The sequence below is a fragment of the Pleurodeles waltl genome, chromosome 4_1, assembly GCF_031143425.1.
Source record: "Pleurodeles waltl isolate 20211129_DDA chromosome 4_1, aPleWal1.hap1.20221129, whole genome shotgun sequence".
Lineage (NCBI taxonomy): Eukaryota > Metazoa > Chordata > Amphibia > Caudata > Salamandridae > Pleurodeles > Pleurodeles waltl.
The window spans coordinates 884223709-884236928 of NC_090442.1; the positions used below are offsets into that span (position 1 = coordinate 884223709).

General features: G+C 45.2%; 1 protein-coding gene across 1 annotated transcript; it reads right to left on the reverse strand.

Moving 5' to 3' along the window:
* Positions 1-7624: 7624 nt before the first annotated feature.
* Positions 7625-12258, reverse strand: LOC138288595 (tetraspanin-7-like). Its single transcript, XM_069230098.1, has one exon. It carries the CDS (start codon positions 12039-12041, stop codon positions 10956-10958), a length of 1086 nt encoding a protein of 361 aa, XP_069086199.1. The 5' UTR covers positions 12042-12258; the 3' UTR covers positions 7625-10955.
* Between the last annotated feature and the right edge of the window lie 962 nt (positions 12259-13220).

Consider the following 13220-nt stretch of genomic DNA (forward strand, 5'->3'; position numbering starts at 1 on the left):
AATACTCAGAGTTACTAAAAATAAAGGTACTTTATTTTAGTGACAGTATGCCAAAAGTATCTCAGAGGATATACTCCCTTAGGAGGTGAGTAAAATACACAAAAATCAGGAAAGTAAACAGTTAGAAAAGTAGTGCAAACACTGTAGAATACAATAGGATACAGTAGGCCTAGGGGCAACACAAACCATATACTCCAAAAGTGGAATGCGAACCACGAATAGACCCCAGGCCTAGTGTAGTGTGTAGAGGGTCGCTGGGAATGTAAGAAAACACTAAGGGTGTCCAAGATACCCCAACCCAAGAAGTAGGAGTAAAGTTACCCTACTACCTCAGAAAGATAGTAAAGTCGAGATAGGGGATTCTGCAAAGGCAACAACTGACTGCAAAGCACTGAAGACGGATCCCTGGACCTGAGGACCTGCAAAGGAAGAGGACCAAGTCCAAGTGTCCGGGGGGGCAGAAGCCCACTAAACCCCAGATGAAGGTGCAAAAGGGCTGCCTCCGGGTGGAAGAAGGCAAAGATTCTGCAACACCGGAAGGTGCCAGGAACTTCTCCTTTGGTAATAAGATGTCCCACAGCGTGCTGGGGGATGCAGTGTTGTTTCCACGCAGAAAGATCGCAAACAAGCCTTGCTAGCTGCAAGAGTCGCTGTTGAAGATAATGGGTGCTGCTTGGGCCCAGGAAGGACCAGGAGGTCTCCCCTTGGAGGAGGAGACAGAGGGGGTGCTCAGCAATGGAGAGAGCCCACGCAGAAGCAGGCAGCACCCGCAGAAGCTCTTGAACAAGCGTGCAAGAAATCTGAGCATGGCAGTCATCTCAACACAACAAAAGATGGTCCCACGAAGCCGGTGGTCAACTCAGCAAGTTGAGCAATGCAGGACGAAGTGCTGGGGACCTGGGCTGTGCTGTGCACAAAGGATTCCTTGCAAAAATGCACAGAAGCCCTAGCAGCTGCAGACCACGCAGTACACAGGATTACTGTCTGACGTGGGGAGGCAAGGACTTACCTCACTCAAATTTGGACAGAAGGACCACTGGACTGTTGAGGTCACTTAGATCCAGCTCCTGTGTTCCAGGGACCACGCTCGTCAAGATGAGAGGGGACCCAGAGGACCAGTGATGCAGAGGTTTGGTGCCTGCGATAGCAGGGGGAAGATTCCGTTGACCCACGAGAGATTTCTTCTTGGCTTCCAGTGCAGGGTGAAGGCAGACAGCCCTCAGAGCATGCACCACCAGGAAACAGTTGAGAAAGCCGGCAGGATTAGGCGCTACAATGTTTCTGGAAGTCATCTTGCTACTTTGTTGCGGTTTTGCAGGCGTCCTGGGCAGTCAGCGGTCGATCCTTTGCAGAAGTCGAAGAGGGAGATGCAGAGGAACTCTGGTGGGATTTTGCATTGGTTATCTGAAGAGAAACCCACAGGAGAGACCCTAAATAGCCCTCAGAGGAGGATTGGCCACCTAACCAGATAAGCACTTATCAGGAGGGGACTCTGATGTCACCTGCTGGCACAGGCCACTCAGAGTCCTCCACTGTGCCATCACACCTCTGCATTCAAGATGGCAGAGGTCTGGGACACACTGGAGGAGCTCTGGGCACCACCCCTGGGGTGGTGATGGACAGGGGTGTGGTCACTCCCCTTTCCTTTGTCCAGTTTTGCTCCAGAATAGGGGCTGGGGGGATCCCTGAACCGGTGTAGACTGGCTTATGCAAGGAGGGCCCCATCTGTGACCTTCAAAGCATTTTCAGAGGCTGGGGGAGGCTACTCCTCCCCAGACCCTTAACACCTATTTCCAAAGGGAGAGGGTGTAACACCCTCTCTCAGAGGAAATCCTTTGTTCTGCCTTCCTGGGACTGGGCTGCCCAGACCCCAGGAGGGCAGAAGCCTGTCTGTGGGTTGGCAGAGCTAGTTTGGCAGTACCCAGGGTCCATTCTGGAGCCCCGGGGATGCATGGGATTGGCATCCCAATACCAGATTTGGCATGGGGGGACAATTCCATGATCTTAGACATGTTACATGGCCATATTCGGAGTTACCATTGTGAAGCTACATATAGGTATTGACCTATATGTAGTGTACACGTGTACTGGTGTCCCCGCACTCACAAAGTCCAGTAAAATTGCCCTGAACAATGTGGGGGCACCTTGGCTAGTGCCAGGGTGCCCTCACACTTAGTAACTTTGCACCTAACCTTCACTAAGTGAGGGTTAGACATTTAGGTGACTTATAAGTTACTTAAGTGCAGTGTAAAATGGCTGTGAATAAGGTGGACGCTATTTCACTCAGGCTGCAGTGGCAGTCCTTGTAAGAATTGTCTGAGCTCCCTATGGGTGGCAAAAGAAATGCTGCAGCCCATAGGGATCTCCTGGAACCCCAATAACCTGGGTACTTAGGTACCATATACTAGGGAATTATAAGGGTGTTCCAGTGTGCCAATCAGAATTGGTGAAAATGGTCACTAGCCTGCAGTGACAATTTTAAAACCAGAGAGAGCAGAAACACTGAGGTTCTGGCTAGCAGAGCCTCAGTGATACAGTTAGGCACCACACAGGGAACAGATATAGGCCACAAACTATGAGCACTGGGGACCTGGCTAGCAGGATCCCAGTGACACAGGCAACAACAAACTGACACACAAGTAAAAATGCGGGTAACATGCCAGGCAAGATGGTACTTTCCTACACCTACTCACTCTTGTGTCCCTTAGATACCTACCACTGCTGAGGGATAGGAGGAGGAGACAGGACCCCATGTACAGACCCCTTGTGGGCTTGGCTACACTGGAGGGCAGGCACATTATACTCACCTATAGACTGGACAGGGCCGCAATCTCAGAGCTGTGTGCTCAATTGGAGCCTGATCTGATATCAGCTATCTGTCTTCCCACTGGGATTCCCCCTCTTGTGCAAGTTTTATCGGTGCTTCATTTCCTGGCAACTGGTTCTTTCCAAGTGACAGTGGGCTTGGCAGCAGGAATGTCACAGCCCGTGTTCTCAATCGTGCTGGCAAGGGTTTTGTCTGCCTTGGTCAAACACATGTGCAGCTACATTGCTTTGCCCCAAGTTGAAGATTTGGCCACTGTGAAGGCTGGATTCTATGCAATGGGACATATACCAAATATTATTGGGGCTATTGACGGAACACATATTGCGTTTGTCCCCCTCCCCAGCACAATGAAGAGATGTTCAGGAATCGGAAGAGTTTCCACACACACAAATGGTGTGCCTGGTGGACCAGTACATCTCCAACGTCACTGCCAAGTATCCTGGGTCGGTGCATGACGCCTTCGTCCTGAAGAGTAGCAGCAACCCAAATGTGATGGCACAACTACAGAGGCATAGGGTGTGGCTAATACGTGAGCCAGAGTCCCCACCCAATGTATGTCAGTGTATGCCTTCTTGAGTTATCCCCCATACCATTGTGTAAGGCTAATGTTTGTCCCTCAATACTTGCAGGTGACTCTGGCTACCCAAACCTATCGTGGCTCCTGACCCCTCTGAGGAATGCCAGGACAGGGGCTGAGAATCTGTATAATGATGCACATGGGCGAACCAGGCGGATCATAGAACGTACCTTCGGCCTCCTCAAGGCCAGATTCAGATGCCTCCATCTGACAGGTGGATCCCTGTGCTACTCATCCGAGAAGGTATGCCAGATAGTTGTAGCATGTTGCGCAACCTGACCCTCAGACGACGTGCCTTATCTGGAGGAGGAGGGGATTGGAAATGCACCTGTGGCAGCAGTGGACCCTGAGAACAGTGAGGATGAGGAGGCAGAGGATGAGGATGTGGACAACAGAACATCAGTTATATGTCAGTACTTCCAATGACACACAGGTGAGACAGTAGAACTGACCATTCCTCTGATTATTTATGTTTTCTGTGTGGCTGGAGCAGGATGGCATTCACTTCCTTTGCATCTCAACTGACTGTCACCTATGCCTTCTCATCTTGCAGATGCTAGTGTTACAATAACTGTGTACTCATGTGATGACTAGCTACAGCTCATTAATGGTATGCTCCCACAGAGTTCAGGTCATTTGCACAAGATGTAACTGTTACCATAATTGCACATTATCATCACATAAAGCACTATCGCTCAAGTTATGTTCAAGGGTGTTTATTGTAGTGAAATTTATAGACGGCATAGTGCAATGGGGTGATGGTAGAGGTAGGTCCAGGGTACCGGTCCAGTCTGTAGCACAGGTCCAGTGTCCAAGGGGCCATAGGAAGGGGAGCAAAGGCAGTTCAAAGTGGACAAGGTGACAGAGTGTGCAAAACTATTAAGTCAAATACATCCTTGGTAGGTCAGCTAATTGAGTACCAATGCTTCTCTTCATCATATAACAAAAATAGTCTTTAACCACACTCACCCAATATGACAAAGTAATACAACAAATGCAATAAAAGTATCAAAGTTTTATTCCTTAGAAATGACTCAAATAATCAGTGTGGACCAATCCACAAACAATTACCCTCGTAAGAGGGAATATTGCACTGAAATAATTACATTAAAACTCAAACTTATTGCAAACTGACCATGCAGGAACACAATGTTTTCTACTGCTTTTAAAGTACTGCAGCAAGTGCACAGATGCTCGATAACTTCAACCAATGGCTTTCACAAAAACATGTTACACTGTTACGCACAAATGGAAAATAATTTCGGATATTTCATGTACTTAAAATCCCTGCAAAAATACGGGCTGTGTGCCGTTACGACCCATGTTACAGATAGGGTACACTGCCCTAGTCTGTGCCTTGGAGAGCCTTTAATTGAATGCACTTTATCACAATGAATGCTCTATTCCCAGGGCAGGCAGTATTCCATGCCTGCACTGGGAACCGTGCATAAGTAAAGGGGAGAATGACTGTTTAAGCAGCTGGCCATCCTTCCAATGCATTGGTGGCAACCTAACCTGCATTTCAAAGAGGGCAAAGATCCTTCTGCAGGCAGGTACAGTAAGTGACCACACCTGACTGTGGGGGCACTGCCTAATGGGTTCATACAATCCTCCCCCCTCGTCCAAGGGTTGCCTTGAGTATCTGCCACTCTGTGGGTTGCACAATCATTGCTCCCCCTGGCAGCCTCTTTGCCTTTGAATCACATCTATAACACAAATTAAGTGCAATGGAAAAATATTTCAGTTGCATGGAGCCACTCCGCCCCCCCCCCCCCCCAACCATTGAAGGCATGCCCGGTCGAGATCACATCAACACAAATGTATCACTAGCAGAGTCTTAATTACAGAAGGGGCCATCTAGGGTACTTTCTCTCAAACCAAAGTGTCCTGGGTGAACAAAAAGAGGGCACACACACCTGATAATACAGATAATACATCCCTGGATGTTCCTGACAATCATACATACTTTTTCTGTACTTTGGGTGGCAGGTGAACTTAGTACCAATAAACCAGTTAAGTGTAACACCTACTATTAACAACACATAAGACAAAAAAAACATGCAATATTAGGCACCATATGAAAAACGTTTTAAGATGTCATATAAGTGTACACATAGCAGTCCTCTTGTAACTGTGCTCCTATGTGACAAGTTCTAATTCTTTAAACAGCCGCCCCACGTATATCATGCACAGACATATTCAAATACATGTGATCAAGTTACAGGTGTAAAAGATCATAAATACACTAGCTATAATATCAACCACAAAACTATCAGCTGCACAAATACATCAAAAATATTCACTGTATCAATGCCAACTTGCCTATTATTCCGAAATGTCAAACTTAGATTCTGGAAGACTGGATCCATTCTGCATTTTCAGGATAACCATGTATGTTACATTTACATAAACTCAATTTAAATTAACATAAGTATATAGTCCATGGTTATTCTTTAATGTAGCGTGTGCCCAGCCATCCTGGAGCTGCGCTGGGCACTGCTGCTTTAAATCTATCTCCATGTTAATGATGCTCAACGCCCTATGGCCACGTCCATTTATGATTTTAAAGCTGGTGCCTATTTATAGAGGAGCAAGTTTGAAACTGCACACTTTCATTGATGTTAGATATTTTGGTAGGTGGATAAATATGTTGTAAACACTTGTGCAAAAAACTATGTGCAGCCGACGTTGTGACATAACAAAGCGCATGTACTCAAACATTAGAAAACAGCTTGAACATCTTACTATTTTGAGCAAGGAAATGAGCTGATCAAATGCAGAGACTGGCCACATTTCAATCCCAAACAAAGGAGTCTATTGGATGTGTCCTTGCACTAATCCCAGGCAGCTAAACAGGTAATGCGTTCCCACATGCTACCAACTGTTGTACCTTCCTAAGACCTTAATCCACTAGAAAACACATCACACCTTATTTAGCTGGTGCATTCTCTAGAAAACACTGTGAAGACACCCCTGTTTCTTAGTCAAAATGAGCATATCTACTGCCTCTGCCTTGATGCTGTGGGAGGCACATGGATGGGAAATGACAATATGGAAAATTAGGCAACTATAAAAAGATTGATTGTGACTTTGAAACTGTGCCCCCACTTTAACCCTCAATGTCTGTTATATGAAAACTAATAAAACCAAATGCAACCGTAGATTAGAAACCACTCTGCACGCTTCCCATCAGTCTAATAATCAAGTCTAGAGCAATCAAGAAATGATCCATTCGATCATTTTTCTGGCAGTGCAATGTTGCCAACATGCTATGAACACAGGGCCAATGGAATTATGCAGCAAGCGTAAACAAATTATGAAGCAGGGTTGAACAGCTTTTGCTGCAAGGAAAGGAAAATTATGCAGTATTTTGTACCACATTTTGTGTCATTATTATCTCGCTATTTTAACGTTTTAACACACATTGATACAGAAGGGATCTCAGTGGTAGCCAACATACACAAAGGTTTCTTAGGAATGACAAAGATACACATTCAAATTATCCTATTTAGCATGATATTCAGAAACAAAGAATGATTTTGACCTGCATGGAAGTCCGGGAATGTCATTTTATTAACACTTTTCTTTCAATCCCCCACAGTAGAAAAGTTTGTGAGATACATAAAATGTGGAGTGCAAAGAAGAAAATACAGAAACAGACATACACAGGTCTTATAATGAAAGGTAGTTCTCTTTTATCTTGTTTTCCCGAAACAGATTTTAAAAATATGCCTTCAGTTGAATTTATTCAGTGTCCACATCTATGGACTTTTGGAATTGCCACCTTCCATTAAAACACACCTCATTAAAAGAATGCTGTGTATGTATTAACTGTTTGCACTAAGAGGCATTTAAATATTCAAAAAATCAGACCATAATAATTGTGCGAGATTTTCTGAACTGAGAGACTTCTTGAAGTAGCTGATGCCTTTAGAACAGTGTCGTGGAGCACCATAAACATGCAGAACTAAGGAAATGAAACATGCTCATAACAAATAAGAAATCATCATATCCACCATCTAAATTACAACTAAAAATATAAAAGGTTTTTTTAATGTTGCAGGCAGTAGCCTTCTCTGTCCTTCAATTGAGAACATTAATACTATCTGTGCAATAGTTAAGCTCTTTAGTACTGGAATACACCCATCAACAGGTGTAAAGTAACTTCCTAACTTTTGCTATTAAGCAGGCTTGCCTATTCACAGAAGTACTTTCATGACTATGGATGTAGAGGGTTTCTGGAAATTAGTAGTGGGAGGGTTTATAAATGATTTGTCACCAGGATGCCACCAATTACTGCTAGTGATTAGGATTGTTATGTGGGGCACACAATGCAGACCCAAGTGCGAAGTAGATTTTAGGCGCTGAAGTAGATTACTAACAAGAGTTAGATAGAGCAGCCATGTACAGCCAGTTAAATTGACATCATGCTCAGACAACTTAGATCTAGCTGGGCTGTGATGCCAGGTAGCATTCCAAATACAGGGCCTGATTCAAAAAAGTAATTCACTCTTAAGAGTAATTTATAGTTTTGAGTAGATTTGCTTCTTTTTGCCTTTTTCAAAAAATCCAAGTGTAAATTTACAAACTGTGGGCTGTTCGCAAAAGTAACTAACACTGTTGGGTAATTTACACATAGAGATTGTGAATAGCTGAAAGCAGTAAACTAACTCAAAAGTGTAAGAGTAAATTGCAGATGTACATTACTCAAAAGTGTAAGTTAGCTTTGTGAACAGCCCCAAGACCTTCCAATTAATGGATATAAGTAAGTTATACACTTCTGGAGCAAATTTATGTTCAGATTCTGTGGACAGCCAAAACGCAGTAAACTTACTCAAAAGTGTAAATACACAAAAGTGTATGTTACCTTTGCCAATCAAGCCCATAGTATATAAGCTAAATCCAAACATATGGGCTGATTTCTCTGCTGGTGTTTTACTCATAGAGCTACATCAGATACAATCCCTGTAAACTGGATTAACTCTTCAATACGCTCAATGTTTTTGAAAGGTTTAACTCTCAAGATCAAACATCACATCAGCCTATTTACCTGCTGGAGTGGTCTTCAGAGATCTTTTATGGAGTTATACTGAAGGTGTTGAAAGAACAGGCTGCAGACAATAATTTGGCACCTTAATAACAACTGTTTTACCTTGAGCAAATTACATTGCATGCCATCTTTAAACACTGTTATATCATGTACAAATCTAAGTACATATCCACTCTTGCAGTTTGCTTATTTGATTTGAAATCCACATTTGATTAAGTGAACTGACACATATTATGTGCCAGGTTAGTTAGCACTCGAATTCATTAAAGTAAGATCTCACTAAGTGTAGCCTTGCATTTGAGAACACAGGCTCGGGTTTGTGAGGGAAGCACTGGAGAGAGAACAAAGACAACAGAATATCAAAAGGGGCTCAGAGAAGGTTGTATCCTTGCCTCCTCCATCCCTCTTTTATTCTCCCTGTTCTTGAGGCAATCTTCTCACTTATCTGAAGAGTTCAAAATGATATCCCACTAGGTTTACTATGAGGTAAATAAATATATTATCATATGAAAATGACTTAGTGATATCTGATAGCATGTCAGCTAGCCTTCAGAGACAGATACATTGGCCAGTTATTGTAACACAAACAGTTTTAACTATCAATGTGGAGAAAACCCATACAATCAATACAGGGCACCAGAAACCTACCTTAAGATTGGAAAATAAAATAATCTACTCTTCATAAAGTCCCTTTTTAAAAATGTGTAGGATTATTTATTAATCTTACAGGAAAGTCCGGATGTGAGGGTGCTTAATAGAAAGGTGGTTAGAATGGCTTATTGTCTTGCCTTTGACAGTAGGCGTTGAAGCACTCTGCCTCATGTTTGGTTTATGTTTCTTGAAGAAGAAGTGCGAAGGACATTTTTACGTTTCTTGTATCATTATCAAGGCAGGAGAACATGCCTCTTGTTGTGGATGTCCGAGATGTTTGTACATATGAACTAATATCTGCCTTACGTGGGAGGCCAAACATAAGTAACCTGTTATCTACATGTGGTTGGAATTTCAAGCCCACAGTTCTTCACAGAAAGGAAGATGTAGTAGTTGATAAAAAATGACAGAAAACAATTGTCATTACTTTTTCTGCCAAAAGAGAATGTATTTAAAGTAAAAGGTCACTACTCTGGCTGTACAAAGACAAGGTTAGTTCTGGTGCGATTATTTCTTAAATTCCCAAAGTCCAACATTTGTAGTTTATTGTGCTATTTCAGATGAGGTTGTTAATAAAATGGTGGAAACTTAGGGCTGACCATCCATACTAATGTAATTGTGCATGTAGAATCCCTGGTATGAAGTATCATGCCATATTTTTGTGCCAAGTTGCTTTGCTCACCACAAAGAAAGTCCTTAAAACTTTGTGAGTTTGAGTGGGTAGTAGAACGGTGTGGCAGGCATTTAACTATTTATTGGGCTTAGAGCCTGACACTGTAGTAATAGGGTTTGCATTATTTTTAAGGAGTCTAGAAACGAAGTTTAAAAACAATACAAGAAATGTTTAATTTAAAAATAAATATTGCATTTTAATGATTATATATGTGTATATATATATATACATATTATGATATTTATATTTACCACCGAGTTCAAATAGAGGAAAATTAATTATTCACGTTTCCAAAGTGTCTATCACTGTTTTCCACCACATGAGCCCTTTTTTTAGAACTTTTAGTTAGTCTGGGTTTAAACATGTTTTCAATCAGCGAATTATGCAGCAAATTATAATTAGGAGATTCCATAATTCCCAATAAAACAATGAGGAAGCTGAACCATTTCATTCCAATAGCTATGCCAATACTAAACATGGGCAAAGGACAACAAAAACTGTCAGGAAAAGAAAACAAAAAAAATCAATGTAGTGTGTACAGTGATCACTAACTGGTACATCTTTCTTCTTTGCAGAAGACTTCAAATTTAGTCCGTAGGGCACCTCGTGTGAGCTACCTACCATGCGCCAGGAATGGGCATCGGAGTTCTATGTTATTATATTAATTGACAATACTTTCACTAATAAAGTTTGGAACACTGCAGCAGAGGTTCAACTGGAATATCAAAAAGGGCCAACTTTTGCTGCCCTGTTATTTTCTATTCAATTAAATTTCCTGCTGTCACATCAGAGACATACTTGACTGAAGGTCAAGTGTGGTATAATTTTGTTAGACAGTTTCCTTTAGACGAACTTGGGGATGCTCTCTTTACAACAAGGTTTCCAATGTCTCTCAATCCTAAAGGTTCCAAAAATGGGTAGAGAGGTTGTTGGGTCTACTGTCGAGGTCGAAAAACAATATCATAATTCAAAGAGGCACAAGGCTCAAGTGCCTAATACGAAAAACTGTCTATTCAATGTCTTGAATCAATCAAAGCCAAAATGAGTAGTCAGAGGCAAGTCTGTCCTTCAAGGCGAGAGACTACTGCTTAATTAAACTTGGTTTTGTCTGACTGAGACACACGCCTAATTCGTGGGAAGTATTTGGCATGGTGAAAAGCGCATGTTTGCCCTCTGCTTAGCAGCGCCCAGAACTGGCGCCCCCTGGCAGAGGAGCTTCCGCAGTTCGGATCCTGGATGCCAGTAGGCAAGCCAGCACAATGCCCACCACCTGGACAAGCGCCAGTCCCAGGGCGGTCGTGGCGATGTAGAACATGTTGTCGCTGACGAAGTCGTGCACCTTCCTGAAGCATCCCTCGCGGTAGATACCGCCCAGCGCACCTTCCTCGTCCGGAGGGGGCAGCGGGCTGTGGCGGCAGCTACGCCGCCTGCGGCAGCAACTGGCTGGCACCGAGCCGTTGCCAGCCCCCGCGGAGCCCCCCAGGGCTTGCTGCTGCTCCCGGGCCCAGGCCGTGCCCTGCCAGTCCTCGTAGCTGTCCACTCCGCAGCAGCGCAGCGCCCGCTGCAAGGCATCCAGCGCCTCGGCGCGCTCCTCGTGCTCGTCGTAGGTGCGCAGCGCCTCGCGCAGTCCCCCGCGGAAGCCCTCGGCGATGTCCCGGCGGTAGAAGAGCGCGGACAGCCCCGCGCCGGCCCCGGCCGCCAGCGCAGCCGCCTGGAAGAGCCCGAAGGCGCGGAGCAGGCGGCGGCGCTCGGTGACTGCGGCGTAGCAGCCCAGGGCTCCCCAGAGCAGCAGCGCCACCCCGGCCGCCAGGAGGATGGCGGGCGCGTTGGGGTAGTGGTTGGTGGAGAGAAGCAGGTAGCCCGAGAGCGAGAGGTGCGCCCAGAGCCCGGCGCTCAGCAAGCCCAGACCCGCGGCCCAGAAGACGAAGCTGAAGGCCATGAGGGAGAGCTTGAGCAGGGCCACGGCGCCCCCTGCCCCGCGCTGAGGTCCGCGGGGGAGGGCGGGCGGCACCTGGAGACAGGCTTCGGGGTCGCTCTGCCGCGGGGTCAGCTTGACTGGCTGCTCGGGGTAGGTGGGCAGCCCGCTGAGGGAGTCCGTCCTGCGCAGGGTGTACTGTGGCAGCCCCGGCGCGTAGCAAGCTGCTACGCTGGACCTTCGCGGGGACGGGGCCCGCCTGCCCCTGCGCTCCCCGGGCAGTTCCAGCGACTCCCGTCTGGGTAGCCCGGGCAGGGAAGCCGTGTGCGCCGAGAAGTCACCGTCCATGGCCCCGGCGGGTCCTGCGAGTAGCGAACTGCAGCCTCCGGGTTCACAGCTAAGGTTTACTTCTTCCTTTGGCTCTCGCCCTCAGGGCGTCAGTGCTCCCCATTGATGTTTCAATCCCTATGCAGGTGGAAACTTGGAATATTCAGCTCCATTTGGTTTCCAGGTGAACATGACTCCCAGAGGTGTCCGCACCCGATTTTCAGGCAGCACTTCTCAGTGTCTCTCCATCGACCAGCCGGTGGGCTTCCCATGCGAAGCTGCTCCCTGCAGAGCTGCGCGAAAACAAACCAATATGGGTTTCCCGAAAGGGACCTCGGTCCCGGGCTGGATTTATGGTGTAATAAATGAAGTGGTGTGTAAAAAAATCAATGCTTCCCCTTCAAGGGAGGGAGCAGCAGGTTGGGCGGATAGTAAAGGTCTGCTGCTGAGAGATGAAGATTTATGTGTGCCAAGAACCCGCAGACCGCAGCAAGGGCTGAGGCGACTGTCATTTCACCGCTGTTATTCAATATTATTACCGAGAGAAGAAGCCTAGGGGATCCTCGAAATGAGTCATTTAAGGTGCGGTCGTTACGAGTGAAGCATGCAGTGCTAACCAAGCTGGAGTCAACCATAGGAGCATTAGTACATGTTTTTGTACACTATATAATGCGTTACCCCAATAACAACGGTATATGCTATACGCTTGCCAATAACGTACCAATACAGTACATTAATTCTCCTAGTGATGATAATTGTGTTTGGTCTGTACGGCTTCTGGATTAAACAAGACACAAATACAATTTAGAAATGCACATTTTCTGACCAGTAGAAGGACTTAATTTTGGATTTATATGCCAGCTTCTAATTAGTTAAACTTTAGGGTTTGTACAGAGAATTTATTTTATGCCGTTTGCAGATCGGGCTTATATTTAGAAATGTGTTTTTTTGCGTATGCCGTCCCCTTCGTCTTAATTTATAATTTTGCTCCCCCATGGTCAGATTCAGAAAGTCACTTTGCACACACAAGTGAAAAGTATTTTCCTCACAGAGAAACAAAGATAGCACGTGCATAAGTGCTGGTGGTAAGAAGGTCTTTGAACATAATTCCTATAGATGTCTTAGCAAAAGCGCATTTGAAAATAATGCTGCGCTATCGAGATGACTGGGAGGCTTGTAAAGCCCTTGTTCATTTGAACT